This window comes from Apiospora marii (genome assembly GCF_038362585.1).
Source record: "Apiospora marii strain CBS 49790 chromosome Unknown utg000013l_segment0_segment0, whole genome shotgun sequence".
Taxonomy (NCBI): Eukaryota; Fungi; Ascomycota; class Sordariomycetes; order Amphisphaeriales; family Apiosporaceae; genus Apiospora; species Apiospora marii.
This window is the reverse complement of record NW_027117384.1, coordinates 3,110,934-3,137,349: the sequence shown is the minus strand read 5'-3', so window position 1 is coordinate 3,137,349 and position 26,416 is coordinate 3,110,934. Positions and strand designations below refer to the sequence as shown.

The 26,416-nt window shown below is 53.6% G+C and overlaps 9 protein-coding genes across 9 annotated transcripts; 5 read left to right on the top strand and 4 right to left on the bottom strand.

Annotated features, from left to right (window-relative positions):
* Nucleotides 1-153: 153 nt before the first annotated feature.
* On the bottom strand, nucleotides 154-1,083 carry PG985_016094 (uncharacterized protein; the record flags this gene model as incomplete). Its single annotated transcript, XM_066835860.1, has 1 exon — nucleotides 154-1,083. The coding sequence occupies one exon, from the start codon at nucleotides 1,081-1,083 to the stop codon at nucleotides 154-156; it is 930 nt and encodes a 309-aa protein (XP_066677063.1).
* A 1,086-nt stretch (nucleotides 1,084-2,169) lies between these two features.
* On the bottom strand, nucleotides 2,170-3,964 carry PG985_016093 (uncharacterized protein; the record flags this gene model as incomplete). The annotated part of the gene is made up of 3 exons (XM_066835859.1): nucleotides 2,170-3,582; nucleotides 3,717-3,732; nucleotides 3,792-3,964. The coding sequence occupies 3 exons, from the start codon at nucleotides 3,962-3,964 to the stop codon at nucleotides 2,170-2,172; spliced, it is 1,602 nt and encodes a 533-aa protein (XP_066677062.1).
* Nucleotides 3,965-5,277: 1,313 nt separating this feature from the next.
* Nucleotides 5,278-6,436, bottom strand: PG985_016092 (uncharacterized protein; the record flags this gene model as incomplete). Its single annotated transcript, XM_066835858.1, has 2 exons — nucleotides 5,278-5,436; nucleotides 5,513-6,436. The coding sequence occupies 2 exons, from the start codon at nucleotides 6,434-6,436 to the stop codon at nucleotides 5,278-5,280; spliced, it is 1,083 nt and encodes a 360-aa protein (XP_066677061.1).
* A 1,373-nt stretch (nucleotides 6,437-7,809) lies between these two features.
* On the top strand, nucleotides 7,810-9,388 carry PG985_016091 (uncharacterized protein; the record flags this gene model as incomplete). The annotated part of the gene is made up of 3 exons (XM_066835857.1): nucleotides 7,810-7,865; nucleotides 7,932-8,236; nucleotides 8,298-9,388. The coding sequence occupies 3 exons, from the start codon at nucleotides 7,810-7,812 to the stop codon at nucleotides 9,386-9,388; spliced, it is 1,452 nt and encodes a 483-aa protein (XP_066677060.1).
* A 726-nt stretch (nucleotides 9,389-10,114) lies between these two features.
* On the top strand, nucleotides 10,115-11,587 carry PG985_016090 (uncharacterized protein; the record flags this gene model as incomplete). The annotated part of the gene is made up of 1 exon (XM_066835856.1): nucleotides 10,115-11,587. The coding sequence occupies one exon, from the start codon at nucleotides 10,115-10,117 to the stop codon at nucleotides 11,585-11,587; it is 1,473 nt and encodes a 490-aa protein (XP_066677059.1).
* A 1,401-nt stretch (nucleotides 11,588-12,988) lies between these two features.
* On the top strand, nucleotides 12,989-13,921 carry PG985_016089 (uncharacterized protein; the record flags this gene model as incomplete). The annotated part of the gene is made up of 1 exon (XM_066835855.1): nucleotides 12,989-13,921. The coding sequence occupies one exon, from the start codon at nucleotides 12,989-12,991 to the stop codon at nucleotides 13,919-13,921; it is 933 nt and encodes a 310-aa protein (XP_066677058.1).
* A 1,499-nt stretch (nucleotides 13,922-15,420) lies between these two features.
* On the top strand, nucleotides 15,421-16,227 carry PG985_016088 (uncharacterized protein; the record flags this gene model as incomplete). Its single annotated transcript, XM_066835854.1, has 1 exon — nucleotides 15,421-16,227. One exon carries the CDS (start codon nucleotides 15,421-15,423, stop codon nucleotides 16,225-16,227), a length of 807 nt encoding a protein of 268 aa, XP_066677057.1.
* Nucleotides 16,228-20,882: 4,655 nt separating this feature from the next.
* On the top strand, nucleotides 20,883-22,639 carry PG985_016087 (uncharacterized protein; the record flags this gene model as incomplete). The annotated part of the gene is made up of 3 exons (XM_066835853.1): nucleotides 20,883-21,803; nucleotides 21,940-21,957; nucleotides 22,013-22,639. The coding sequence occupies 3 exons, from the start codon at nucleotides 20,883-20,885 to the stop codon at nucleotides 22,637-22,639; spliced, it is 1,566 nt and encodes a 521-aa protein (XP_066677056.1).
* Nucleotides 22,640-25,103: 2,464 nt separating this feature from the next.
* On the bottom strand, nucleotides 25,104-26,330 carry PG985_016086 (Aristolochene synthase in complex with 12-13 Difluorofarnesyl diphosphate; the record flags this gene model as incomplete). The annotated part of the gene is made up of 3 exons (XM_066835852.1): nucleotides 25,104-25,533; nucleotides 25,600-25,873; nucleotides 25,985-26,330. The coding sequence occupies 3 exons, from the start codon at nucleotides 26,328-26,330 to the stop codon at nucleotides 25,104-25,106; spliced, it is 1,050 nt and encodes a 349-aa protein (XP_066677055.1).
* Between the last annotated feature and the right edge of the window lie 86 nt (nucleotides 26,331-26,416).

Sequence of the window (26,416 nt, the reverse complement as noted above, 5' to 3'; positions counted from 1 at the left end):
TCTCACTTCATGTCAGATTCTTCGAATTTATACAATGTCTTTGCCCATTGTGAAACACTCTCTATGTGCGGGGGTACAGTAGCCACCCAATGCTTTTTCCTTTATCCAATGACCTGGTCTGTAAGACGGACGAGGTCCCTCTCAGTTTTGGCTTTACCAGAACTCCCACTCAGGACCATCCTCCTCCTCCTCGCTCTCGTACTCAGCATCATCCCCACTGGAGTCAGAGTCGGAGTCGGAATTCGAGTCCGACTCGAATGAAACCCAGTCCTCTGAGTCCTCCTTGGTGCCGTTACTGCTCAGGCGCTCATCATAGTCCTCTTCAGCATCATCCCCGTCGTCGCCTTTCACCCCCAACCGGAACTCCGTGCCCTCTTCTTCTTCCTCTTCCTCTTGCTCTTCGAAATACGACTCGGACGAGTCCTCCTCGTCGCTGGTGCAGATGTAGCTATCCTCGGAATCGCTTTCCCCGTCCAAAACCACCTCGATCGGGCGGCCCTCATATACGGCCTTCATGTAATCGTACCCAGCCCGCATCCTTTCACTCTGGTTCTTGTCCAACCAGTCGTTCTTCGAGAGGCCGCTCTGGTTCGCGGGCACGTCCTCGCCCGTCTCGAGATTCGTGGCATGGCCGGGCGCGAAGCTCACTTTGGCGCTGGCGGCAGCCTCTGGTTTCGTGGCAGTCTCCGCGGAGGGCTCCAGAAGGCTTTTGGTAATGGCCTCCGTCAATAAAGACTTCGACGGCGACGGCGATGATGATCGTTTCCTCGACTCCACCTCGGTCTGACTAGAACGCCGCCGCCGAAGGATGCCCTTCCTCCTCTTCGGGGAGGTCGCTGTGTCTTCTGTCGTTTCTGTAGCCGGCGTTGTGGCCGGTGTGGTGTCATCATCATCATCGTAGCAGGCGCCGAAAAAGGACCCCTCGGGATCCACGTCGAGCTCCCGCTCTAGTTCGCGCGCCTCGTTGTACGCCTTGGCCTGCGCCTTCATGGGACACTCCTCGAAATGCTTCTCGGCGTTGGCGCGCAGGCGGCGCTCCTCGCGCCGCCTCTGGCGCATCCGCGAGACTGAATAGGGCCGCATGGTAGGTAGGTAGGTGTATGATAAGGAGGACAGATGAATGATATGGGACGATAAAAGAGTGTGGGGTTTATCGTGAGTGAGTGATGGGGTGGTTCGAGAAAGAGGAGTCGTTGGTTGCCAAGCCTCGCCTGCAGGAGCGATTGAGCTCAATAAGCCGAAGCTGACGATGTACAATGGTCAGGGCCGTCCCGTTACCGAAGATGACGTAGTGGAGCCCTTCGTTGATGACCAGAACGAGTGATGGTGATGACGGGTGGCTGCAGCAACTGGTTAAATCTGTATAACGTAGCGTGTGGGATTCGTAATTTCGTGGCCGTTTGATGTATTTTTGTAGTAGTGCAAGGTTGCGACACTTCTTTGTTGTAGTTTGGCGTTTTCTTTGAAGAACGATCAAAGGAGATTGTCTAGAATGCGAGACAATACCTTTCTTGAAATATGATGGTTTTTGAATGAATTGTGACATAGGTCAATTGAGAAAACTGATTGAAGCCCGAATGATGTATGAAAACCACGTCGGTGGCTATCTCCGGTGGGGTGCATGGCTTGTGTGGGTGGCCCCCCTTTTTTCCACCCCAGATGCACAATCCAATCCGTGTAGAGGTAAAACTATAATCGAGACTCTATCCAGTCGGCCATTCGCTCCTCAATCTTGCGAGTCTTTGCTTTTCCCCATTTCCTGGGGATGAGAATACGCAGCGAGGAAATGACGTGGTAAGTAATAAGGTAACCCTGTAATTGGGTATGTCTGTCACCCCCTTCTATTTTGAGTTGCCCGTTACATCATTTGGCGAGAGCGGTTGGATGCGCGAAAACGGTCGTCAAACGATTGACTGTGGCTCATACGATATTGACCATTGTAAATTTTGATTGCTCGCTTAATATGGAGTATCAGGGTCGTGAAATTGCGAGGCTTTGGGTTTTGCTGAAATGGCCTGGCATCAATCGAGATAAGTATTGCAATATCGTTGTGATAGATCCCGCATTGGGTATTGCTGTTGTGAGTAATTGGGCGAGACCACTAGTCATCAAGCCGATCCTATCGTGACACATTTGTTGTATATACTTCATCATTTTTGGGGATGTGAATCAGCCCTCGTCGCCCTCACCCGCTCCCTCCACCGTCTCGCCAATGCCCCTCACAGCCGCCTCCGCCTCATCTCCCTCCGCCCCCTCCAGTGCCCGTCCCCGATTCAGCCGCCCCCACGCCGCCCGGTCGATGAGGCCCCCCGCGAGCATCTCGTCGTAATGCCCTTCGCACTCGGCCCGGAACGCGTCGGCCGCCGCGTGGTCCCCCCGGCGCCGGTACGACTCCTCGAGGAGCGTGGCGTAGCTGTCCGTCAGGTACTCGGTGTGCAGCGTGCCGCCCCGCCGCGTGACGTCGTAGGCCAGGCGGCACGTGGCCTCGGACTCGGCCGTCCGCCCCAGCGCCGCGCAGACGAGCACCTTGATCTGCAGGTACGCGACGTAGTCCGTGTCGGATCCCGAGGCCATGTGCGACGCCTCAATGGCCAGCATCTGGCGCTCCGCCTCGAGGGGCCTCCCCGAGTCCAGCAGGAACTTGCACAGATACCGCCGGGCGAGCTGCGTCCAGAAGGCGTCGGGTCCCGTAGGCTCCGGGGTCGTCTCCTCGTCTTCGCATTTCAGCTGCTTCTTCTTCCGTTTCGAACCCGACGGCGACGGCGACGAGTGGGCGATAGCAGCCAGCGCCGCGTACGCGCTCTCGAACGAGATCATGCCCGCCGCCTTCAACCCCGCGAGGATCTGAATCAGCGATGCGAGCCGAAACCGGTTGTTTCCCGGTGCATGAATCGATATGACGTCAAAATGCGCAGTAATAAGCGTGCTAACTGTATGCTGTGCCGCTCGCGTGTTCCGCAGGTTTGCCCATATCCGGGTATACGGGTGAGTGGCGCCAAGCTTGATGCTCGACAAGCCGGCTATGTAGTTGAGTAGTGACTCCCCCAGCGCGGTATCGACAGTGGAAAGCAAAGCGTAGCCCGCGATGCTGGCCAGTATCGTCTGGGGATGTTGTTGCTGGATCAATTGACCATAACCTGCGAACAGCTCGTTCAGGAGCTTGAAGCCTCGGGCGGTGAACTTGCCGTTTTCGATGTCGCTATGGGCGGTTTTGATGTTCAACCACCAGGCGTTCGCTGTGTCTTGGTTAAAATCATACTCGCCGTCCACGTGCCAGGCCTTAGTCCTGAAGCGGGATTCGGTGTACTCGAGGATGGCCTGTATACTCTTCTCTGCCGCGCCGGCGCTCCCCGGGGAGGCCAGCCGTATGCACTGCAAGACTTGGTTGCTGCTGGCAGTTTGGAGCTGTTCTTTGGAGCATGAATTAGCCTTCTTCAAGCGCTGCTGAAGTCTTCGTGAGCCGAGCTGGCGACCCCTAATCACTGGTAGCTTTGGTTTCTTGGTCAAGTATGCCTCGGAAGCTATCTTTTGGAGGTCCAGCTTCTTGAGGTTCTTCTGTAACCCCCATGCCGAGAACCGCATCTGTGGAGACAGTAATTAGTACCGAATGTTGATATTATTATATTCATGGCATCAGGTCGTGGTAGGGCCTATGCGGCGTGCTGATTTGGCGCGTTCAGATGTGCATGCAGGGCCGGCCAATCGTCTTCACCCACCTTGAACATCCGATCTCTGTCGAACCATCAGTTTTCGCGGGAACCTCCCAATTGGAGCAGCCATGAAGAGCTTACGTTGCGTGGAAGCCATGTTCTTCTCTCATGATGCTCGATACCTCCTTGAGCGGCTTGTTCTCGTCCCAGTATAGCCGTGTAATGGTCTCGCGGTGTTCGTTCCAGTCGCCGTCAGTCGCCCAGGCCACCTTGGCCCGCTGGGCGAGGTGCGGATCGGCAACACTCATCGACATGGCGCGCCGGTGTGTTCCTGTAGAAAAACGGCGTACAGACAAAAAGGCTCTGCATACTTCTCTCCCCGCTTTGAGCCATCCCCTCAGCCCTATCCATCAAACGCTGGGGGGAAGGCGATGAATAAATGCCAGGATGGATTCATTGGGCCTTGGGAAGATGGGGGGCGGCGGAGCCCACCTCCAGAGCCGTCACGAGAGCCGGCGTCAGTCCCTGACTGGGATAACGCTACGGCGCCAGGCGAGCCTGCCAGCCCAGTAGCCAGCCCGCCCTGGTGGTCGACATCCCCACCACCCCAAGATAAGCTATGTATTTTCCCTAGTGCCCGTTCTGGATATGTGCGTAGTGCTTACATGTTCATGCACGAGTGTTGTGGCACTTTTGCCTGTAATATAGTCCTGTGGTAAAAATAATCGTGTCATTCGCGTCCTGAACGAGATGGATGGTGTACCAAATCGAGTACAGATTGGCCTGTCGCTGAGTCGGCTGGCGACCAGGGTAGCAATGAAGAATCGGGCGCCAAGAAGGCAAATGCCACCAGCACTAAACTGGTGAATGCACCGCCCGCCTTGCAACCTCGAAACCACCAATCAGTCCTTGGTTCAGGGCAGCTAAGTGCATGTCAAACCCATACCTCGAGTTGCATCCATGTCGAGTCTGACTCAGCTGCCAAAGAGAAGCAGAAGCCTGATGGCGAACAAAAATAGCAACCTTCTAGGATTGGGGACGAGGATTTACTGGAGGCTGCCCCATATGTTAGAATGGTACGGCAATAGCTGGAATGAGGTCATTATCCCAGACACTTAAGTCGGATTGCCAGGAGACGATCAAAGATACAAATTGCACAATCGCGATGATTAGCAAAAGGGTGGGATCCTTTCCCAGATTGCGTATTTGCTGTATGTATATTCGGGAACCAAACGTCTTCTGGGAAATCAGTGGCCCACCCACATTACGCAGCTTTCTCGGACGCACCCGCGAGGCGGGCAGGTAGGAAGGAGTTCCTGCTTCTAGTTCTGGCAGGAGCGTTCGTCCCCTGCATTGACCTATCGCCCGAACCTTCCGACTTGGTAGGGGCCTGGCCATCTGATGTTCTGGGCCGGATATTGATTGGATAAAGATGTATTTTCATGAGTAATATCTTCATGTGGGACCTGAACGCCGAGATGTCCTTCGTAATGCTAATATTCCAGTAATTGGCCCTGCCTAGGTATCTATACACAAATCCACCATAATGTTCTCTCTCCTTCTCCCTAGTCGCGATCTGGCACCCAAACGGATGCAACTTGCAAGTCATAGTACGTCTACGAATCAATCAGTCGTCCCACTCCTCATCGTATTGGTCGATGAGTCGATTCTCGGCTTCCCGATCGCGGTTGTAGCGGCCCCTCGTCGGCGAGCCGGAAACGTAGTGGTAGCCCCGTCGGCTGGGCATGAGACGCGCGCATGACGAAGTAATAATGATGAAGAAGTCCTAGTAGTCCATGTGTGTTAGTAAAGCGTGTCCGAGCTATATCATATTCCCCGTGCTAGGGATGCAGTAAACCTACCGAGATGTAACTCCAGATGCTGGACCAGAGCGTGTAGTTGGGCAGTTGGCGCCAGCCCCGCTGGTTGGCCACGGTGCGCTGGTACATGATGCCTCCGCCGAGGTAGACCAGCACCGCGATGACCAGGATGATGGCAAAGACCGAGCCGGGGCCCACGCTGCCGGGTTGATGAGGCTCCGCGCCAGCGCAGGCGTGCTGCGACCTCATTTCGAAGAAGTAGGCGCACTCGTCAGGGTCGGCGCCCACAAAGGACACGGCGGCGGTGGTGGCGGTCGGGTCCTTGTCGCAGAGGAACGAGATGGTGGCCGACTTGCGGCGCTGGGGCGCGTCCGTCTCCTTGGCCGCTGTCGCTACCGCGCTCCGCACGGAACTCGTACTGGTCGAGGAGGCGGCCTCGTCGTCGGAGTAGTCCTTGTAGCTCGCGCCCTCGCGGCTGCCCCTCTTAATATGTTGCTGCCCTGCCGCATCTCGCTTCAAGCTGCCCTTCCCGCAGGGAGAACCGCCTGTGTATTGGAGTATCAGTTTCCGCCCCCGCGTCGTCAGGTTGCTCGATGCCGTGCCGAGGCTGTAGGTTTCGCTCTTGGAGGTGTAGTACGCGCTGATGTTTTGCCACAAGTCCTTGTTGATGCCCTGCACGGCCTCGGGGGTCTCGACGACGGGCGCGCAGACGTTCAGGGTGAAGTTGTAGCCGTAGTCCCAGCCGCGGGCGTGGTAGTCTTTCTCGGGCGCCGCTCCTCGTCGGCGGTGTTTCGCACCCGTTCCCTTCTTGGCGATGTCAGGCCGGAGGTCGAAGAACGACCCCGCAGTCGTCGTGGCCGTGCAGGCTGTGGTCGTCGGTGTCTTGTCCGGGTTGGCCGCGATGGCTGCGCCGGTCAGGGAGAGGAGGGCGAGGAATGCGGGCGGAAATGAGAGTATAGACCGCATCGTGGTGTTTGGTTGTTGCCTGGGAAGGCCGAAGTCGATTCGGGCTTGGTTCGGTACTAATAATAAATGAAGTAGCCAGGCAGCGCCTTTCAAGGGTTCAAATTCCGGAAATATACAGATCAACGACTGCAATCAAGCCTAACGATAAAAAAATAGCTGGATGAATGAAGAAAAAGTCGTCAAAGATAAGGAAGTTGTGTTTGGATGCGACAAGTCAATGTCACAAGAACCAGGCTTACGAGACACAGTGAGCAAACCGAGCCAGCATTGCCCCCCAATTGTTGTACTTGCAAGTTAGTGTCCTTTCCGACGGTTGGCAGGCCGGACTAGCGCATGTTCCCCTGTAGCAATTTTAGGCACTAGGTTACAGCCCAGCAGCCCGCTCTGTTTCTGTTTCTGTTTTGCTGTCTGGGGTACACATAAGCCGCGGTGGCTGGAAATACAGCGTTCGTCAGCGTTCGTATTGATTTTGGGTCCGTCAGCCGCGCACGTGTATGCTGTCTGATTGGCGCAGATATCGATTGCTATTGATCGCTGTGTCTAAGCCTTGACCCTAACGAAAAACGCATGGCGATGCAGCTGGTGATCAATGCATTCAATGTGAAGCGCATTACTGGTATTGTGGAAGACGATCCGGATGATGAAACACAAGCTGGGTGGGCACTCAGATTGGCGACCATGAATTGCATAAAAGTGGTATGCTGCACTCAAGAAGGTGTCAAATTAAACCGGACGGACCTAACTCACCTAAGTAACAGCTTCTCTTAAATCAGCTCTATATAATTGATAACATTAGATAAAAAAGTATAGAAAATTGTATAAACTTATTAATTACTATAAGAATATTACTCTTATTTTTTAGATTTTTTAAAGCGATAGGTAAAGTGTAGAAAAAGGCGTGGAAATAAAATAGTAGAATTGTGAGCTGGTAGGTCCGTCCGGTTTAATTTGACACCCTCTCGCACTGTCAAGATGGTTAAGATGCACAAAAGTTGCTATGTAATGTGGGATGGACAGCTAGACAGTTAGCAGCTGGCCTAGCTCCCGCCCTCGCGTGCTGCCTTCATTTCACGTCGTCATCGTGCCAATCAGCGGCCCGGATTGGGCTGGGAATAAAGGAGCTATGGCCCGCTATGGATAATGAGGTCAAGTTAGACAGGAAAAATGGTTGGATCATGCCACACGGAAGCCAAGCTTGCCGGCATTGTAGCTTGACGACCGCCAACGCAAGGGGGAGCCAAGTCCATCCAGAAGAATAAAACTGATTGGGTTTCCCGCCCGACGTCACCACTTCTTTTCTCCTCCCACAACCTGATCGTGAGACAACATCACGATAGCCTCATTTTCCAACGCCATCCACCGCGTTCGACAATATGGCTTCCAAGGCCAAGCAGACTCAGCCAGCTCACAAGTATGAGTTTGGCGGCCCGTAAGTCAAGCTGTTACGCCAAATAGGGAGGGGAACCATCAGCTAACCAAAGCTTGCGCAATCTAGAATCGGCGCTGCTGGCATCACCTTTGGCTTGCCAATTCTCCTCAATCTCTTCGCCTTCGCCTGCAACGACATCTCCGGCTGCCCTGCCCCGTCGCTGCTGAACCCCAAGAACCTGTCGATCGAGAAATTGAAGACTGAGGTGGGATGGCCCGCCGAGGGAATCTGGGGGCTCGGAAGCTGGGAGGCTACGGGTTGGACTCTGGCCTACTACTTCCTGTCCCTCGTGCTGTACCGCGTCCTCCCCGCTACCGTAGGAGACGGCACTGAGTTGGCCTCGGGCGGCAAACTGAAGTATCGCATGAACTGTGAGTAGCTACACTTTGGTGCAATACCCGAGTGGTCTACTGACACCCTTTACTCAATCAGGCTTCTCCTCGTCCATGTTCACCCTCGTGGCCTGCCTGGCCGGCACCATTGCCCAGGGCGCCGAGTTCCCCGTCTGGACCTTCATCGCCGACAACTTCGTCCAGCTCCTGACCGCGAACATCTTGATCTCCTACGCGCTCGCCATCTTCGTCTACGTCAAAAGCTTCTCTGTCAAGGCCGGCAACGCCGAGAAGCGCGAGCTGGCCGCCGGTGGTCACACCGGTAACCTGATCTACGACTTCTACATTGGCCGCGAGCTGAACCCGCGCGTCACCCTGCCCCTGATTGGTGAGGTCGACATCAAGGAGTTCTGCGAGCTGCGCCCGGGTCTGCTGGGCTGGATCCTCATGAACTGCGCCTTCGTCGCCAAGCAGTACCGCACCTACGGCTACGTGACCGACAGCATCGTCTTCATCACCGTCGTCCAGGCTCTCTACGTCCTTGACGGCCAGTACATGGAGCCCGCCGTCCTGACCACCATGGACATCACCACCGACGGCTTCGGCTTCATGCTGGCCTTCGGCGACCTCAGCTGGGTCCCCTTCATGTACTCCACCCAGACCCGGTACCTGGCCACCTACCCTTTGTCCATGGGCTGGGCCGGCACCGCGGCCGTGTCGGTGGTCTTGGCCGCCGGCTTGGCCATCTTCCGCCTCAGCAACAGCCAGAAGAACATGTTCCGCACGGACCCGAATGACTACCGCGTCTCGCACATCCGCTACATCGAGACCAAGACGGGCACGCGCCTCATGACCTCGGGCTGGTGGGGCGTCGCGCGCCACATCAACTACTTTGGCGACTGGCTGCAGTCGTGGCCCTACTCGCTGCCCACGGGCTTCTCGGGCTACGTGATCCTGAACGCCGGCAGCGCCGTCCCGGGCTCCATCACCATGCTTGACGGCCGCGAGGTCGTCCAGGGCCCCGCCAAGTACTGGGGCATGATCTTCACCTACTTCTACATCCTCTACTTCGCCGTCCTGCTGATCCACCGCGACGGCCGCGACGACGAGAAGTGCGCCCGCAAGTACGGCGAGGACTGGGAGAAGTACAAGAGCATCGTCAAGTACAAGATCGTGCCTGGCATCTACTAAAGTGATCGACTCGATTGGGAGATTGGGGAAGGAGGATTACAAAGGTCCTGGATAGCGATGCGTGTACAGTAGTGGTTGGTGCGTACAGTCGCTGGACTGTAATGTGTAATTGAGGTAGGTAGTTGGAGTCCAGCTGTTCGTTCTGCGTCCGCGAAATCATTGTAGCAATAGCAATAGGAAGTCGGTTGGTGTACCTTGAGCCTTCGCTGTAGCTGCCAGTATCAATTGCAACTTTTGGTGTGTGGGTGGATTCCGCCATCGTGCCTTCTCTCTCCCAAAGCCCGCAACATTGATTGATACCCAGCAGCTCTGTGTCGCGAGTTCATTTTCCTTCCGCAGTCAATACCTGCCCTATCTATTCCTGCTTTTGAAGTTCAACTTTTCCCGTATTGCAACCAACCCTCATCACCAGCACATCGAGCCGCCACGACTTTGATCTCAATACAACAATATCATTCCACCAAAATACTCCCCGCGTGGGCATGTTTATTCCATGCGCTTGAATGAACTGGCAAGTGCATAGGTACACATCCTACACCATCCCGCGCGCACAAATCGGTTATTCCAGTCGCGTCGTCCACTGTCATTCCACACATTTTGCAAATCCACAGCGTCCAAGGAACTAGCAAGGCAACCACAGGTACTTACACTATTCTACGGCAATACTGAATCCGCGCTCAACGTCCACCACAGCAGCTTGACGCGAAAATGTCGGGTCGTAATAATATGAAGCATCTGCTAAAGCCTCCGACTGGTGGCCGCCCGAACAAGAAGCAGCGCGTGTCGCAGCCTCCCGATGTCGCCTCTGCCAGCACGCCAGCAGATACGCAGCCCAACAACGAGTGTGCCTCTCAGACTTTTGTCACGGACGATGACAGACTCATCACCGACAGCATTCCCAACCACGTCCGCAGGCATGATGCCGAGATCGCAAGGCAGGGAAAAAGCCTGCAGGCGCTGCTCAATGCCCACGGCGGCTTCGGGGAACAACTTCAGCAGTGCGATGCGAAACTCGATGAGAACAAGATGGCGATTAAGATCGACAAGAAATTAATTCAGCAGAACACGATCGCGATTAATTCTAATAAGAACGAGATTCAACAGTTAAAGAACAGCAGCAAGAACGCGGCGGTTGACGAGCAGTTCAAGCTGGATGTCGCCGCATTCCAAGACGCGACGCAAGCCCGTTTTGATGCCATTGATCGCAATGCAACTCTACATAACGAGAAGGTACACCAAGCAATGTCTGCCATGGCCCAATGCCTCCAAGAGCTTGGCCACTTGGTTACACCACCGATGGAGGCAGACCAACCCTCCCATGTCCCTGGAGTTCGAGCCAAAGCCACATCTGATGTAGAGCCCAGCGAAGTCCAAGAGCTGCCACTAGATCCCCTCGCTTCTGAAGGAGCTGGCTCCGAAAACCCGCAGCATTCTACGAGTGACGACGGATCGGACGTTTACGAAAAGAATTACTTTGATTGGCTTGATAGCCTCGATTTCCGTACTCATCAGGGTATGGTCCAGTACACGAACGCCACTCTCCGGTTCTACGAGGTCGAACTATTCAGATATTACCCTGCAAAATACTACATTGTACCCGAAAGTCAGATGCTCCCAGCTCTCGTCACGAAGGCGAGACATGAGCGTGGATACCGCGACAAGGACTGCAGCTCTCCATTCATCTCGCATGAAGAGCTATTGTACCTCGCCCGGGTCGTGGAGATGGCGATACCGCCGCAGTGCGGCTTTCCGGATGGGCGTCTGCCGCGCTATGTTCTTCCCCTGGGACATCTGTTTGTCAACAACCCGGGAGCAGCCGTTCCCGCTTTCTGGACGGGCTTCCATGTCGTCATGGACATCACCACCCCCAAGAAGTCTCTCTGGCTGGTCTACTGTCACGAAGGTGATACGAGTGTTCGCGACCCAAGCACCGGAGATGCTGAGTGGCCGTCAAGATTCCAGAATATGGTGAGCAAAGGCTGTGATCTTATCAGACTCGTTCCCTCCACCGATACGATGATCGATCCTTCTCGTCGTCGTCGTCTTTCAATGGAGATAATCAGTGCTATAAAGGATGGCATGAGGAATCACAGTTTTACTGTGAGGCCTGTATTCACCTTGCCCTGCATTGAAGCACTGCTGCAGGCTATAAAGGGCGGGTGGGCCGGATACAATGGTGGATCAGCAGCACCGAGATGATTCGGTTATTTGCTTACGACTTGGAAGGCAAGGACTTCTCACGCAGTTCTGGGAGTTAGTTGGCCCGGATAAGATACGCGGATCTGTTGCGATGGGTTGATGCCACAACTTAGTTGCAGATGGGATATAAGACGTGACATCGGGTCATCAGATAGATAGTCAAAGGCAATTTATTTTCAGCCAACGTCAATTGAACATTTCCATTTCCGATACCTGTTTGTACCGTGTCAATTGAAAATGTAGCTTGGCTGGCGATACCCCCCAGTTGACACCTTGATCGAAGCTTTACGCCCCTACACGAGTCTCAATTCTGATGTTCAGCACAAGCTGCGATATCTTCCTTCAATGATACCAGAGGTAATCCAGTGTTTCTACCTGTCTACCTGCCTTACTGCCTTGCCGATTACCAGCCCGAAGGTCACACCCAGTTGATAGTGCTGGCGTGCTAGTTTTCGACTGCCCAAAATGGCAATAACCTGGGCACCCAACGTACCTACAATGTGGGTTGTCCCTTCATCCTCTCATTCCTCATTGCTATTGGTAGCTTACAGGACTGTGTCCAAATTGCAGGCGTGCACCTTCCCACGGAAATCAACATCAACCCGTGCCTGCCTCGCTGTTCCTTCACTGGTACCGCCAGTTACCTCCCAGAAAACCCCAACAGTAGCTGGCAGTCCCAACTTTTCATCCATCCCACTGCAACAACTCGTTGAGTGCATGTGCCGAATCCAGTGACCCAACACCTGAAAATCTTCCACGCGGCGTCTCTGCAGCAACAACAACATTATTGGTCATCCTGATTCCTCTTCTTCGGACACGCTTGACTGTGGTTCTTACCCAAGATCCATCATGGCATCCACCAACACCGGTGGCCCTTTTGGAGGAGATGGTGGCACCCCTTGCGGAAGCAAGCGACCTGGCGATTCACTCGTCAATGGCACGGATTCCGCCAAGAGACCCAAGATAGTGTTCGGTGTACCTGGAGATGCATCTGCTGCGCCTGCTGGCAGCCTATGGGGAAGCAGTGATGCATCAGATAAGACGCCTTTCGGGGGAGCGAACACATCTGCCACTACTGCTGGAAGCATCCTCAAAAGCAATTATCCATCGGGCGCGAGACCGTTTGGAGAAACAAACACATCTTCGACAACCTCTGGGGGTCTGTTCGGAACACCAGCTTCGTCGACTACTGGAGGCCCCATCGGAACCCCAACTCCGGCTGCCACTCCTTCCTATCTTTACGGGCCCCCCATTCCATGGGGTTTTCTAGCTCCGGCACAGGCTCTCCCAATGACACCCCATGGGGGATTTCCAGGATCGTTTAATGGCTATTTCCCACTCAACAACCCTATTTCGACAGGTGGAACCAGAACCCCCTTCTTTCCGGACGCGCCCAGTCTCATGAAGTCGAACGTCACGCCGCAGGTGATCCAAGAAACCATCAATACCGCCACACGACCTTCCCTCCAGGGACTCGCGCCACCGCAAGACGAGACCAACAAGAAGTTCGAAGATCTCGCTACACAAGTACGCAACTTGAAGAGGCGGCTGGAGACCTTCGAGAAAGGCGCGACCTCTACCAAGATCGTATCTGCTCCCGCTCGTCCGCAAGTGAGCCTCACAACGGCCGAAGGATATCTTGCCTGGTTGCAGCAGCTTGATCTACGCACGCCCGAGGGTATCACCGACTGGAAGAAGGCAGAAGTTGGAGTCGCTGGCCAGTGCCTTGTCAAGTTTGGTAATCTTGACTTGATTCTTGTGACGCAAGGTGGCTTGCACGAACCATTTGAACTGAATGAAGACGCCAGGGATTCCTCTCCAGTAAAGGAAGAACCAGGTCTCGTTCAGGAGCTTTGCCACGCTGGATGTGTTGAGTTGACCCTTACTACAGGCGGACATCTTGCGGCCGAAATCCCCAAATATCTGCTTCAATTGGGCTCGGTTTACAGGAAGCCAAAATCACGAGATACACTCAGTCCGCCCGTCATGGCTGCACGTTTGTACATGGACATAACCAAGCCATCCAAGTCGCTCTGGTTGGTACGATTGGGACTGGGGGGCAGTACGACCATGTCGTTCAGCCGCACTTTCGACTTAGGCGACGATGGGTCAGTGACATTCGATGTTGCCAAGCTAGTCGACGATATCAGCACCTTGGACACCTCCGACATTTCCGACCCCATCCTTGCCGACCAGGAACACGTGGCTCGGACTTTGAAGAAGTCAGCTCATTTGATCGTTACATCCTTCCAGAATGCCAAGCTGATCAAGCCCAAGCCATATGAACTGGAACATGCCATTCGCACAGGCTGGGCTGAAAACTACGGCGCATGATCTTCTGAGACAGTGTACTGTACAAGCACGATCTGGACCTTTGTGGGGTGAAGCCCACAATGGACTTGACTAGGAGGATACCACAGGTCACTTATGCAAGAGTATTGCCACTGTTCCGGGCGATGGAGATATTGTGTGGTTTGTTGGAAGATTACGAATGACGGGATAATGAATGACGTCGCTGGTACAATATGGTATTAGAAAATTTTCGGCCCTGAGGTCTTCTGATAATGATACGGACCATGAAGACATTAGATATAGGTAAATAACATTGAGACTCCCGCATCACTTGTATGGGTCTGTGACTCTATGTTTGCCATTTGCAGATGGACTGCAATCCACAGCTTCATTCATTCCGATCTGTTTCCCTGAGTAGTCCCACACCCGGTGAGAGAGAGCCGTGGTGGACGATGCAGGTAGTGTACCATGGTAACCAACTCTTCCGTTGGCCCTTAAGAGAATGCGACTTACAACGAAGAGATATGCAGATCGTATCCCTCAAACTCAGATTTCCATTGCTCTTGTGGGTTGCGCAGGTCTCGCCCGGACATGGCGGCGAGTGGCGTGCTGGGCAGTTGTTCGGCATCCACTCACTCGCTGAGCGGGATTTCCTCAGTGTGCTACTTGAATGAGTATCATGCCTAAGGCAGATATTGTAGGACGAGAAGTTTTTTTTGCGCTATGCACATTGCTTTCTATTGACCACTCACGTGGCACGAGTCCCGGTTGAGTGTCGGTACAGCACGACATGGGAGACGGATCAGCAAAAAGGCGGACGGGTAGGAGCCCGGCTGTCAATAACTTGAACTGTTTAGCGGGTCTCCTGCCCTTGTTCGCCTCCTTGATTGCCTGGCAATCAGAGGGGGCGATCAAACAGACCGTTGCGAAGCGCCGCCCTTGCATGGCGAGATGGCAGCAATCACCGTAATCTCGGAAGGGGATCTTGGCGGTGTTAGCGCCAACCACGTGTGCATTCCTTGCGTCGTAGACACGAGTAGAAAGCGCACCTGCTGCCAGCTTGTAGGTGGGATGAATAAGTAGTTAATGCTGCTCGTGGTTTTATCATTTCTAATTTTGGATATCACTGTGCTTGTCATCGGCGTCCATGGGATACCCACTGTCTGCAATGGATGACATTGTGATCACCCAGACATCGCCCTTCGGCGTGGGTAGTCACACGAACACTATTTGGCTTCCAGCTCAAACGACACCTTTCACGCCGTATGAAAACACCGACCCTGAGAGAAATACAACAAAGAAATGGTGCGAGCCTAGCGCGCACTGCGACCAGGTTTGGAGTCGGTGCGTTCCGCAGTATTTTGAGAACTACTCATTCACTACTACCGTGGAAAACACGCGGACCGAATGTTTCCCGACCGGGTTTTACGACATCGGTGAGTCGGTGTGCGATTGATCTCAACAGAAGGCGTGAGGGGGGAGTTTCTTGTAATATTATGTCACATTGCTGACTGCTAGCCACCAAATTGACAGTTGACGACATGTCTGCAGCGTATCCGGGCACCGCGTGCATTTCGGGCTGGCACAGCGCCTGCGCGACCACGTTTGGGTATCGGGGGCAGACGTACTCGCAGGTCTGGTGCTGCCCGGCGGGCGAGTACGAGTGCGTGGGCACCGACGCGCGGCTTTCCTCGACGGTGCGACAATGCGCGAGTTCGGTGTTGAACCCGAGTCAGTATGGATTGACGTTTGGCCTCTGGGACACGAATATAGGGGATTATTCGTCAAAGACGGTCACCACCAAAGTCTTCCCGACGGTGCCCGCGGGGCAGGGTTGGCAGTACAGGATCGATGCTATGCCGTTGCGGATCCCGCCCAAGACGACCAGTCTGCCACCTCTGACGACGGAGCCCGGGTCAGTGACTGTGTATCTCAGCCCGGAGGAGACTTCGGCTTCTGCCGCAAGCGGTACGCCACACCACCTCTCGAAGGGTTCAATAGCGGGGATAGTTTGCGGAAGCGTCGCGGCGGCCTTGATGCTAGCCGCCATGTTCTTCGTTTGTGCAAGACGACGACGACGCATGACCCATCAGGTCCCGGAAACAGCGGTGGTGGGTCAGGATGTCGACTCATATTACGGCAAGCCTGAGCTGCCCACAGTCGATGCCGTGCGGGCAGAGATGGACGGGCATGCGGTGTACCACGAGATGGACGGCAAGTCCCTGCCTGCTGAGGCACTGTCACCACATACCATCCCAGACGAACAGGCGAGGACCGGCGTCGAGACGGAAGCGAAGCCGTCTGATGGGGTTGTGCAGGAGCTTCCGGGCGTGGCGATGGGAAGGTAGCGGCGGTGTATGATTAGCTGGGAGCATCAGCGTACATGGACCTCCGACTGGATACTGAGTCACAGGTTAGAAGAAATCCAGGCATGGCCTAATTAGGGGTTATCAACGAAGCATGTAAACCTGAATGTGGCACAGCAGAGTAAGGTGCACTCATTCACCAGTTCAACTACCAATGATCTATTTCTTGAAGGACGGGCGTCATTCGCATGTCGGGAAAACTGAGGTCGAAGCTAAGGTGATGTCGTTCAATGACGCTCTCAGTTTGTTGATGTGTGGAACTGAGGATGTCGAAAGTCCACACACAAGTTAGACAGCAAGGTGCAAATCATGTTAGTTGGCGTCAGGGCTTATATCATCGAAGAGTAGCAGCATCATGAGATCAACCAGTGGCCCATATGGAACCTGCAATAACAATACATACCTTAGGTAGGCATTGAACAGCAGTGATGATCAATGGTGGCGTGACGGACACATTTGACCCATCACCGACCTTTCAATATTCCATAAGCTGGTTGCTGTATTGTGCCTCCCCTATTCCCATCCAGCTACCTGAATTGAGGCACGTAGTTAGGTACACAATACCCAATTACAGAAGAACCTCCAACATTGAACAGTAGACACGGCAGTCAGGTGTGGCCCATTTGGCTGAGTGGTATGTAAGACGATGGCACCCGTGTTCCGCACCATATGGCCAGGTCTTAGGGTATGGCAAGCTTGATGGCGGGTCGGGGTTCCGGCTTCGATCCGCGTCCAAGGGAGGAAGGCGACAAACTTGAGCTACCACAACTACCCTGTCTACTTCTTTTTTAATATTTTGTTTCCGCTTTTGCTTATGGCGTAGTTGAGAATATTGTGCGTTATAAAGTAGCACAGTGGCTGCGAAACACTTTGATCACCGTTGACAGACACCATGTCAGAATCGGTGCTGTCTAACATGCGGCCAATGCCAAAGCAGCGCCGCTGGATTTTGTGACAGGCTGCGAAAGATATTCCAGTCTCTTCGCTGTAGATACGACCTAGGTGAAAACTCGCAATTATCACCGTACTAATATCAACACGCTCCCACTACAAGTACAAAAGAAGCCCGCCATATCAAGACTCCAGTGCGGAACATAGGTTGACAAAGGCCCCGAAAACCGTGAACTGCCCTTGAAAGACCAGTTGGCGGGTATAGCCGTTGGTAGCTTCGTGTCTGTTGGGGTCGTACTCATCTTGATCCTAGTATGATGCCGGTGACGCTGACGTTGTCTAGTCTCGGGGACACGAGTGAATAGGTATTGGGGAAAGCTCGCGCGTTATGCCGCCTAATTGGACCAGTAATATGTGGAGTTACAGCATGTATCTAGAAATGGGCGGTTACCTAGCCTCAGCCTGCTGAAGTCCTGGTATCGCATCTTATGGGTGTGCAATCGGTGACCAGTACCAACATTGGATCATGTACCGCGAGTGCCGCCCAGCGTTTCGCGTGTGCGATGGGCTCTCTGATTAGTGGCCGTGTGTTGAATTGAATCAACTGCTCACGAAAAAGCTCCCATGATAGCAAAGCAAGGAACAGGCGTGATGATGGGGTTGACGAAACCAAGAGAGCTGGTTCTTATGTAGACATCTCGTCAGCTGTCAATCCTCCATTCGTAACCAACCAAACAACCTACTTACTCGTACAAGGACAACCTGCATTGTTGCTGGTGCCAGCCAACTCTCCCCCGCTATCCAGCCAGGCACCTAGGTGTAAGCCATAATACCCAATTGCAGAACAAATTCCCAAGGAACAGAAGACACGGACGATTAGGCCCTGAACCAGCTTGGTCGAGTGGTATGTAACACGATAGACCTGTTAACTCCGCGCTACATGGCCAGGTCTTAGGGTGTAGCAAGCCTGCTTGCAGGTCAGGGGACGATTGACTCGAGCTGCCACATTACTTCCCTGCTTCTGTTCCGATTTCTTTTTTTTTTTCTTCTTTTTCTTCTTAATTCTACAGTCCACCTTTACATATTTAACTTGATTGCTAAGGAGGTTTATGTCTTTTGGTTTCGCAGGTTGCTTGGTGACAGTGGTATAGCCGTGGTAAATGTCACGAACTGAAATTGAGAGCTGCTGTCACCTGGATTCGAACACCTCGCCTCTAGGTTTCCAAGCGCATAACACAGTTATGAGCTCAATCCATCACATCCCGACCCAGATTGTCGCTGGCCGTGGGTGGGCGGCTGGCTATCATGAGAGTAAAATTCGGTTGCTCCCACATGTTTACCTCACATCCCGTAGGCTCACTCAGACCAACATACAGCACAAGGATCTCCTATGTAGCCAAAATGCATTCCATCTGGCTGAAATGCCCGACATGATACATGCCTAAATGTTCGGGATCCTGTATGACCTCTTCGTACATTTTTGTCGTCTGCTCTCAGTGTTCATCTACCGGGATTGGTCTACTTAAACCTGCGCCGCCATGCTTGAAACATACTTGAGAAGCTGTATTCTCTTCTTGCCCGTATCCTGCATCTTTGAAACCTGGCTGACCCTGCTACAATATGGTTCACAACAGGAGACACCGTCAATATCGACAGCGGTGGTCAGGAAACAGAATGCTAATGTATGCATCACTGGTGAAGTGTGACTTGTTAATAGTGCTTAATTGGCACCACACGCCCGGTTGGGCAGCGTTGTGCGTCTATTGAAGCCACTGGCCAGAGAATTGGTTCAACTTGGTGTCGTGGCCAACCAGCGTACCTGTTCAGGGACAATGTGGCCTGCGGCTTATCCAGCCAACAATCCCCCCTATTCAGTGACCCAAACAACAGGTAGCAATTGAGGCACCTACCTGCCTACAGCCCGTAGGCAGCCAGGTAGTCCTTATAATTGCCAATTACAGAAGAATTTCCAACCCAACAGAGAAACAGAAGCCACGGCAATTAGGTGCTGAACCCACTTGGTTGAGTGGTATGCGACACGATGGACCCGTGTTCCGCGCTCCATGGCCAGGTCTTAGGGTGGAGTAATCTTGCTGGCGAAACTACAGGTATTCGCGTCCAAGGTAGGGGGACGACTGACTCGAGCTGCCACAGTTCAATTCCCTGACTTGCTGTCTCAATTTTTTTTATTCTTTTTTCTCTCTCTTTCTTTCATGTCAACTTGTCTTCGTTGGCATGCACTCACACTTGCACACTTCGTACATACTTGTCTTCCACCCATCTTCTGCATTCTTCTCACTACGTGCTCTTCATTGATGCCCCATATATAACAATTGTCACTCTACCTTACTCGAATTAAAAAGCATGTCTGGTAGTCGAAGAACTTACACCCATCTCCAGTCTTCCCGCTCATGTATCGCACAATTCAACATGATGCTTGCCCTTTGGTCTGGTCTCATCTTCAGGGACACCATGTGAGGCTATAATAGTAACTCTTTTCGGGTCTCAACATTACCCCCGGGCTGAGCTTGGAAGCCGGTGGTAATAACCACATCCTTAATTATGCAGACCGCCGGCCACACTCTATGCGTCAACCTTATGAGCTGCGCGGCAATGGGTTGTGAAGCTTTTCATCCACATGCCATCTCTCTCTGCAAATAACACAACACATCCGTCTCTCCTGTAATCTTTCTGAAAACATTTCTCTCTATCACTCAACAAACATCTCATCGCACAATTTTCTACCATCACAACATCTCAACACCACAACATCATCTTCGCTGTAATTCTAGTCATGGAACTCCAAGGCTGGCACAATGAGCCGGACTGCGAGGGCATCTACATCTGGGGCTCTGATCGTGGTCATACGGTGGATTGCATCCGGTGACCCACAAAGTTTGTGCTTGTCCTTTGGAGTTACCCCATAGTGGCCTGAAGTTGCTGATTGACAAACCCGCAAGCTTGTGTCTGGCTGTTGGTTGGGTAGGGAAACAGGCCTGCCTACTTGACTGATATGTGTTTTGCTGGTCCATGAGGTAGCTTATTGATAGCAGTTCAAGTGATGATTCAGCTAACGGGCGCAGAACATTACCCTGCAATTGCCCATTGGCTGGCTTTGAGGCTATGATAAGCAATTTCCATGATACCAGACCACTGTCCAGTGTAATTGGTACCTATTAAGCCTCATTAATGGTAGTGATATCTCATTCCACTACCTAATGGTTTGGTTTGTGACTACCAACTGCAGCTTCAAATGTGGGACGGCAAACTTGAGACTAATGTTGCGCACACCAGCTAGAAGCATCTGATGACTGAAAGGCTCACTATAGCAGTGGAAGTGCTTAAGGATACAGTGGTTCTAGTAGTCGTTTGATAGCTATAAAAACCTTGTGGCCCACCTTTCTGAGCTCTATTATTGCTTGCTGGAATGTCCCGTCCCCTATGCAAGCTGCATAGCGGACGCCTATAGGTGTTGTGTTAGTGTACCCTACAAACCTGGGACGTAAGTGCTGAGTGAATGCCGAAGTGAAGGAGTCAATAAGTAAATTAGTACCTAGACCATTGAATACAAGGTGATTTCACCTCTATAAAGTCTCAGAATTTTCATCCCACAACAGTCGTCCAACCCAACTTCCCGGTTTCCCAACCAGACCTCTTTTTTCCCCTTTAACCCGCACACCTGAACCTCCCACCCTTCACTTTCTCATTGCACCGCGAAACCAATTCCCGTCGGCAACTCACACACAATGTCAGCAAGAAACCTGACCAAGACCTTCCGCCACCCCGGCTTTCAGCTGGGCAGGGGCAACGTCTTCGCCGATGAAGCCACCGGCGAGCGCATCTACGAGGCCCTCGTCGGCCCCCTCGACAACGAACTGAGCGGCCACGCCGCCAAGAAGCATTGCGCCACCGCCCTCAAGGGCCTCTTCACCATTCTCGACGGTAAGAAGGATCTGTTCCGCGCCCTCCGGGACACCGAGCTCTTCTGGCGCGCCGTGGCCGTCCACTGGGACGGACTTCAGCAAGACACCCTGTCCCCCGGCGACGTGCAGCTCGTCGCCCACACGTACGTCGACGGCCGCCGCGCCGTCACCGCCAGCGCCAAGCAGTCCAAGAGCGGCCGCAACACCAAGGACGACATGGACCTGGCCGACGCTGTTGATGCCTGGATCGAGGTCGTCGACGAGGTGCAGGCCCTCGGCCCCCAGCCCTCTTTCACCGTCGCCATCCGGCAGCACCCCGTCACCGTCGCGGCCCAGCAGCTCGACGACCTCGACCTCTCCGCCGGCGCTCGCGTTTGGCCCCCCAAGTACTTAAACGCCCAGGAGCGCGCTTGGGTCTCGGATAGCCACGTCGAGTGGCAGCTTCGTGACAACATTGAGTCCTTGCCCTTCGACGGCCGGATCAAGAAGAAGGATATCCCCGGTATCCCCAACAGCTTGACATACCCGCAGGACGTCAAGCTCTTCCTCTGCTGGTCCGCCTTGGCCCGTTACGACCTGGCCGAGCACAAGTTCGCGGTGTTCATGGCTCCGATCGCCTTCATGGATAAGGCGGATCGGAAGGACAACTATGTTGCCACTGGATCGCTGTCGAAGCGAATGGCCACGATCGGGGAGTTCTTTGATTACGCCCTCGATATGATGAACAATCAAGGCCGCGAGATGGTCATCGGCATGATGACTTACTGGTAAGTGCACTGACCCAACTTCTCCCTAACCTGTACCCCATCTCATCCCATCCTCTTCGCCGCCGTCTTCATCCTACGTTCGCCGCCGCTGACTAGCTCTCCCACCTACCCAGGATCGAGCCCCCGGCAGAGTACGAGAAGTTCTACGAGGGCAAGGACCGGACCGAGACCCGCGCACAGTACTAGAACGACCGCTGCGTGCGCCACGGCCTCGGCCTCGCCCTCCGCCGGACCCCCAAGCGCGACACCCGCGTCCCGGGCTACCAGGTGATCCTGTACGACCCGGAGCACGCCGACCTCGCCAAGCAGCCCCGAAAGCCGATCACGAAGGACAAGGACCACGACGACCTGGTCCTCAACCTGCACGAGTGGCGGGAGGAGGTGGAGCTCGTCGCCGAGTCCAAGCTGAAGCTGCCGGGAAAGGGCCGGAACAGCAAGAACAAGAAGAGCCAGTTCGCCGAGCTCTGGTGCGGTGGTAGGAAGCCTGTCGTCCTGCAGAAGGAGTACGGCATTGCTCCCGGCGACTCGGTCTCGCATGTTGCTGCTTGGGTCTTTGACTCTGTCGTGGGTGGACGTTTCCCCACGCCCAAGGCGTCCATCGTGGAGCTCGAGGACCACTGGGGGTACGAGTTTATCGATACCCTGCACGGCCCCGATGCCGTCCAGAAGAAGGCTCGCGAGGACGAGAGCGAGGTGGACGACAGCGAGGTCGAGGAGGAGGGAGAGAGTGAGGAGCAGGAGGAGGAGGACGAGAGCGAGATGGATTCGGACTCGGACTCGGAGTACAACCCTTCCGAGTTCAGTGACGACTAGGTTTTCAGTCTGTGATACCACGGAACATCCGTCTCTGCATTCTTCTTCGAGAGAGTTCACAAATAAGCTTATATATTCTTTCCTCGTTGGTAGCTTATTTTCCAGAGAAATGGACTCATCTTATGGAGCAACGTACTCATTCTTGCCCGATCTTCTCGAGAATAATAGTGATGCCGTGCCGTATTTGCGAAGCTGCCAAGTCATCATGTATCATACTGGCGACTGGTATGTTGGACTACCTACCTACGTACAATGGATCAGGGTAAAGCAGAACATAAGAGTATCGCTGCGCAGGGTACCAATGAAGTCACCCTCGGGCCGCTTGATATGCTCTTCTCAAAACCACTCCACAGCGATCTGGATGTAAGCACCCACCGACTCATTCGCTGGTGGCAATGGACGCTCTGGTGTCTACTGCCATCTCAACATCGTACCCAACCGCTCCGAAAACACCCCAGGCCACAACCCCGACACCCGCCGGGATGCGCACCCCTGTTCCATGCAACGCATCTCCCCGGGGAACCGTCTCGAAGATCTTCCGGTTACCACCTATTACCAACACCACTGTCACGGCGGTGCAGAAGCGCGTATCAAGAGGAGTCGGGCATCGGGCCAGAGAAAGCGCTAATAGATGAAGGTCAATTAGTACTGCTGTGGTTGCTGTACGGTGCCACCATTCACTGCATAGAAAATGACACCCATGATATTCCATTGGTCACTAATAGCCCTCATATGTACTCGCTTGCCAACTTGAGGGGCATATTAGTGTACATGGACGCCTCGCCAAGAGCCAAGGATCGCCGCGGGTAAAATGCCTGTACATATGCAGAGCCCCCATAACCAAATCTCCATCAAAGGGATATGTTACCGTCGCGAGACTGATAACACAGAATATATCGTTAGTAATGCCTTACTCAACAGCCCAAATGCCCAATTGCCCAATAATACCCAACCCCCCGGTATCAATTGACCCGAACTATTTTCTTCTTTTCGCGACACAATAACCAACCGCCTTGCCTGTCTATAGTCGCATCCAATATCACTTATCAAATAGCCTCGAAGGGCCGGAAACGTCACCGGCCGTCTCAAAATCGTATTATTGGGACGGCATTTACCGCGTAATCTAGCCCGCAGTGGTGTACTGTAGCAGTAAGTGGATACTTGATGGAAGATGGAAACGCGCCCCGCCGTCCATGTTATGTCGTGCAGCGTGCAGCGCTGGGACTGCTGGGAGGACCGCCGCCAAAACTTGCTGTGCCGCACACCTGCTTTCCCGGGGAATATCGGATCTACCTACAGTACCTTGCAAAATTGACGCGAGCGAGACGATCAACCAAGTTGATGGGCGCAGCGTGCATCGGCCGGATCCGAGTTCCCATTTGCCGGGTCCCTTTGCCGTTTATCGATTAAATCTTGGATCTTTCCGTGCCGCTTCGCGAATCGCCGCAAGGTAGATTTATACGATTCAGGTTATGCAGAACTGACAGCGCTTCGTACGTCGAACGCTGCATCGCCAATGCCAGGTTGTGTTGGGGGCGCTGAGTTGCAATGGGAGTCTCATATCGTACATGTATAACAAGTTCAATTGCCAAGATGAGGTTACAGCCTGCAGAAATGATTCGTGCGAGCAGTCAATCCTTCAATTGCCTGACACACTACTAATCTAGTAGGTAGTAGTACAGAAACGGCCTACAATAAGTAACACTAGTGATGGCTTAACGCCGATCGGATTTGTACTCAATGTTGGCTGTGTCGCAAGCTGCAATTACAGGGCCGACGGTAGGAAATCAATAGTGAAGGTCAAGCATTTCATGACACATGTTGACCAAGCTGAGCGAGTCAGGTAGCATGTCACCTTCCCCCCAGCATCACCCTTGGTCGGGACGAAAAATGTTCATAACCCAGGGTCCAGTCGGCCGGGTTCATGGTGTTTCCGTGCTGTGACCCGTTTCTTGTGTTGTCTCTTCCTTTTTCCAACATTCCACAATCGGGAATTACTTACTTGCAGCACATTACGCGGTCGGAAGCTTCTGATTGCTGCCCGAGATTGCGTGCAGATTGGAGTGCCTTCATCTTAAAGTTCTGACCGCGCGCAGGGAAGAGTCGGGTAAATCGCCAGATTGAGCATTGCAAGGGGGGGAAAAGCCAAGCCTGGACAGCTGTTGACGTGCCCAATTGGAACCCTGTCTTTTCCGGTCCGGCTCCGATTTGCCAGATCCTGAACCGGGCGCGCTCTTACTTTGATGACGGAGTGAATGGTAATGTAATCAATTGGTATATCTGCAAAACGCCCGTAAATGTAAATACGCTCCCGAATAAGTGAATGAACCTTGTGAGGTAGGTGGGGTATCTTGTACTGAAAGAATTGCTCCGATCCGATGCTTGCGACAACAGTAGTGGCTGGTTGTTGTTGCGTCTTGTGTGGCCGTTTCTCAGGCCGTCTAAAGCGCACTCGCGTCGCTTTTCAGTTGCAAATGTCTTGATGGCTCGGCGGCGCGTATCGTAGCGTGAATGTGCTCCAGATCTCATTTCCGCTCATTTGGTGTTCCAGTCCCCGGATGTACTGCCGTATGGCCGGCGTGTCTTTCTGCGCCAGAATCTCCTGCTCCAGCGCCTGGTGCAGCCCTTCCCACTCGCGGCAGAGATAGGTGAGCGTTCGTTTGGAGGCCTCAGCCGACACCTGTGTCGCTTCGCATAGGATGGCTACGCTCGAGCATAGTACCGCGCCTTCTTCCACGGACTCTTTCGACTGTCGCACCTCCTTGTCGTAGCTCCATACGTCGTTGATGACGGAAACATGTCGGAACCAGATGCGGTCCAGCGGCTCTACCAGCTCCAAGTCCTCCGCCGACAGGGAGAGCCCCATTGAAAACCGCCCCAGCGTCGTCACCAATCTGTTATTGTTGCCATGTCAGTTACCACAACGACAGATGAAAGGGGAGATGTGTCACTGCACATACGATGCGCCAACATCACGGCCTCTCCATTCGAGATACTCGCCCATTGCCATCTTCTTGAGTCGTGTACCCTCTGTTTGTGCCGCCATGAAGTCTTCCAAAGGTCCAAGAACTTCGTTGGACAACCTGGCATCGAGCGCCCGCATCTCGGCCCAGATATCGTAAGCCATCCATTCCACTGCGACGGTACGATCCGGTGTTATGTTACCCCTCATGAGTTCCATCATCCTCGCATTGTATAATCGGCCGTCCTCGAGCGACATGTAATCGAGAAGGTCTGGAAAGCGTTAGCGCATTTGCACCCAAGTCTGAGAGCTCCCAGGAGAGTTTTCGAGGGTCGTGGCGCATCAAGTATTTTGACGAATGAAGACAGAAGAGTTTGACTTACCATCAACCAGGAACAGTAAGGTAATCAAGCGGCAGGCGACGCTTATACGGCAATCGAGCGCCTCTGGATAGTTGTAGCACATGTTCCGAGTGAAATCGGCGCCCTTGAACTTCTTCCGCGACTTGTTGTCGGGGAAGGGCCAGTTCTCCAGGAAGTAGGCGTCGACTTCCTTGATAACCTCCTCAGTGCGAGGATGACAGACGGGTTTGAACCGCGTAGGCGCAACGGCCATGTACCATGATGGAAGAGTTCTGGCGGGAGGCGGGGGAGGTGTTGTCGCCCATAGGATCTTGGACCGGCTGGAGCTCCAGGAGAGGACCTCTCCAAATAAGGAGACTAGTATCATGGCGGTTTGCTGTGGCTGCTGTCGTTTTGGTTCGTCTTGTGACAATGTTGAGGATGGCCATGAAGCGTGGTTGGTTGGTGGGGGTG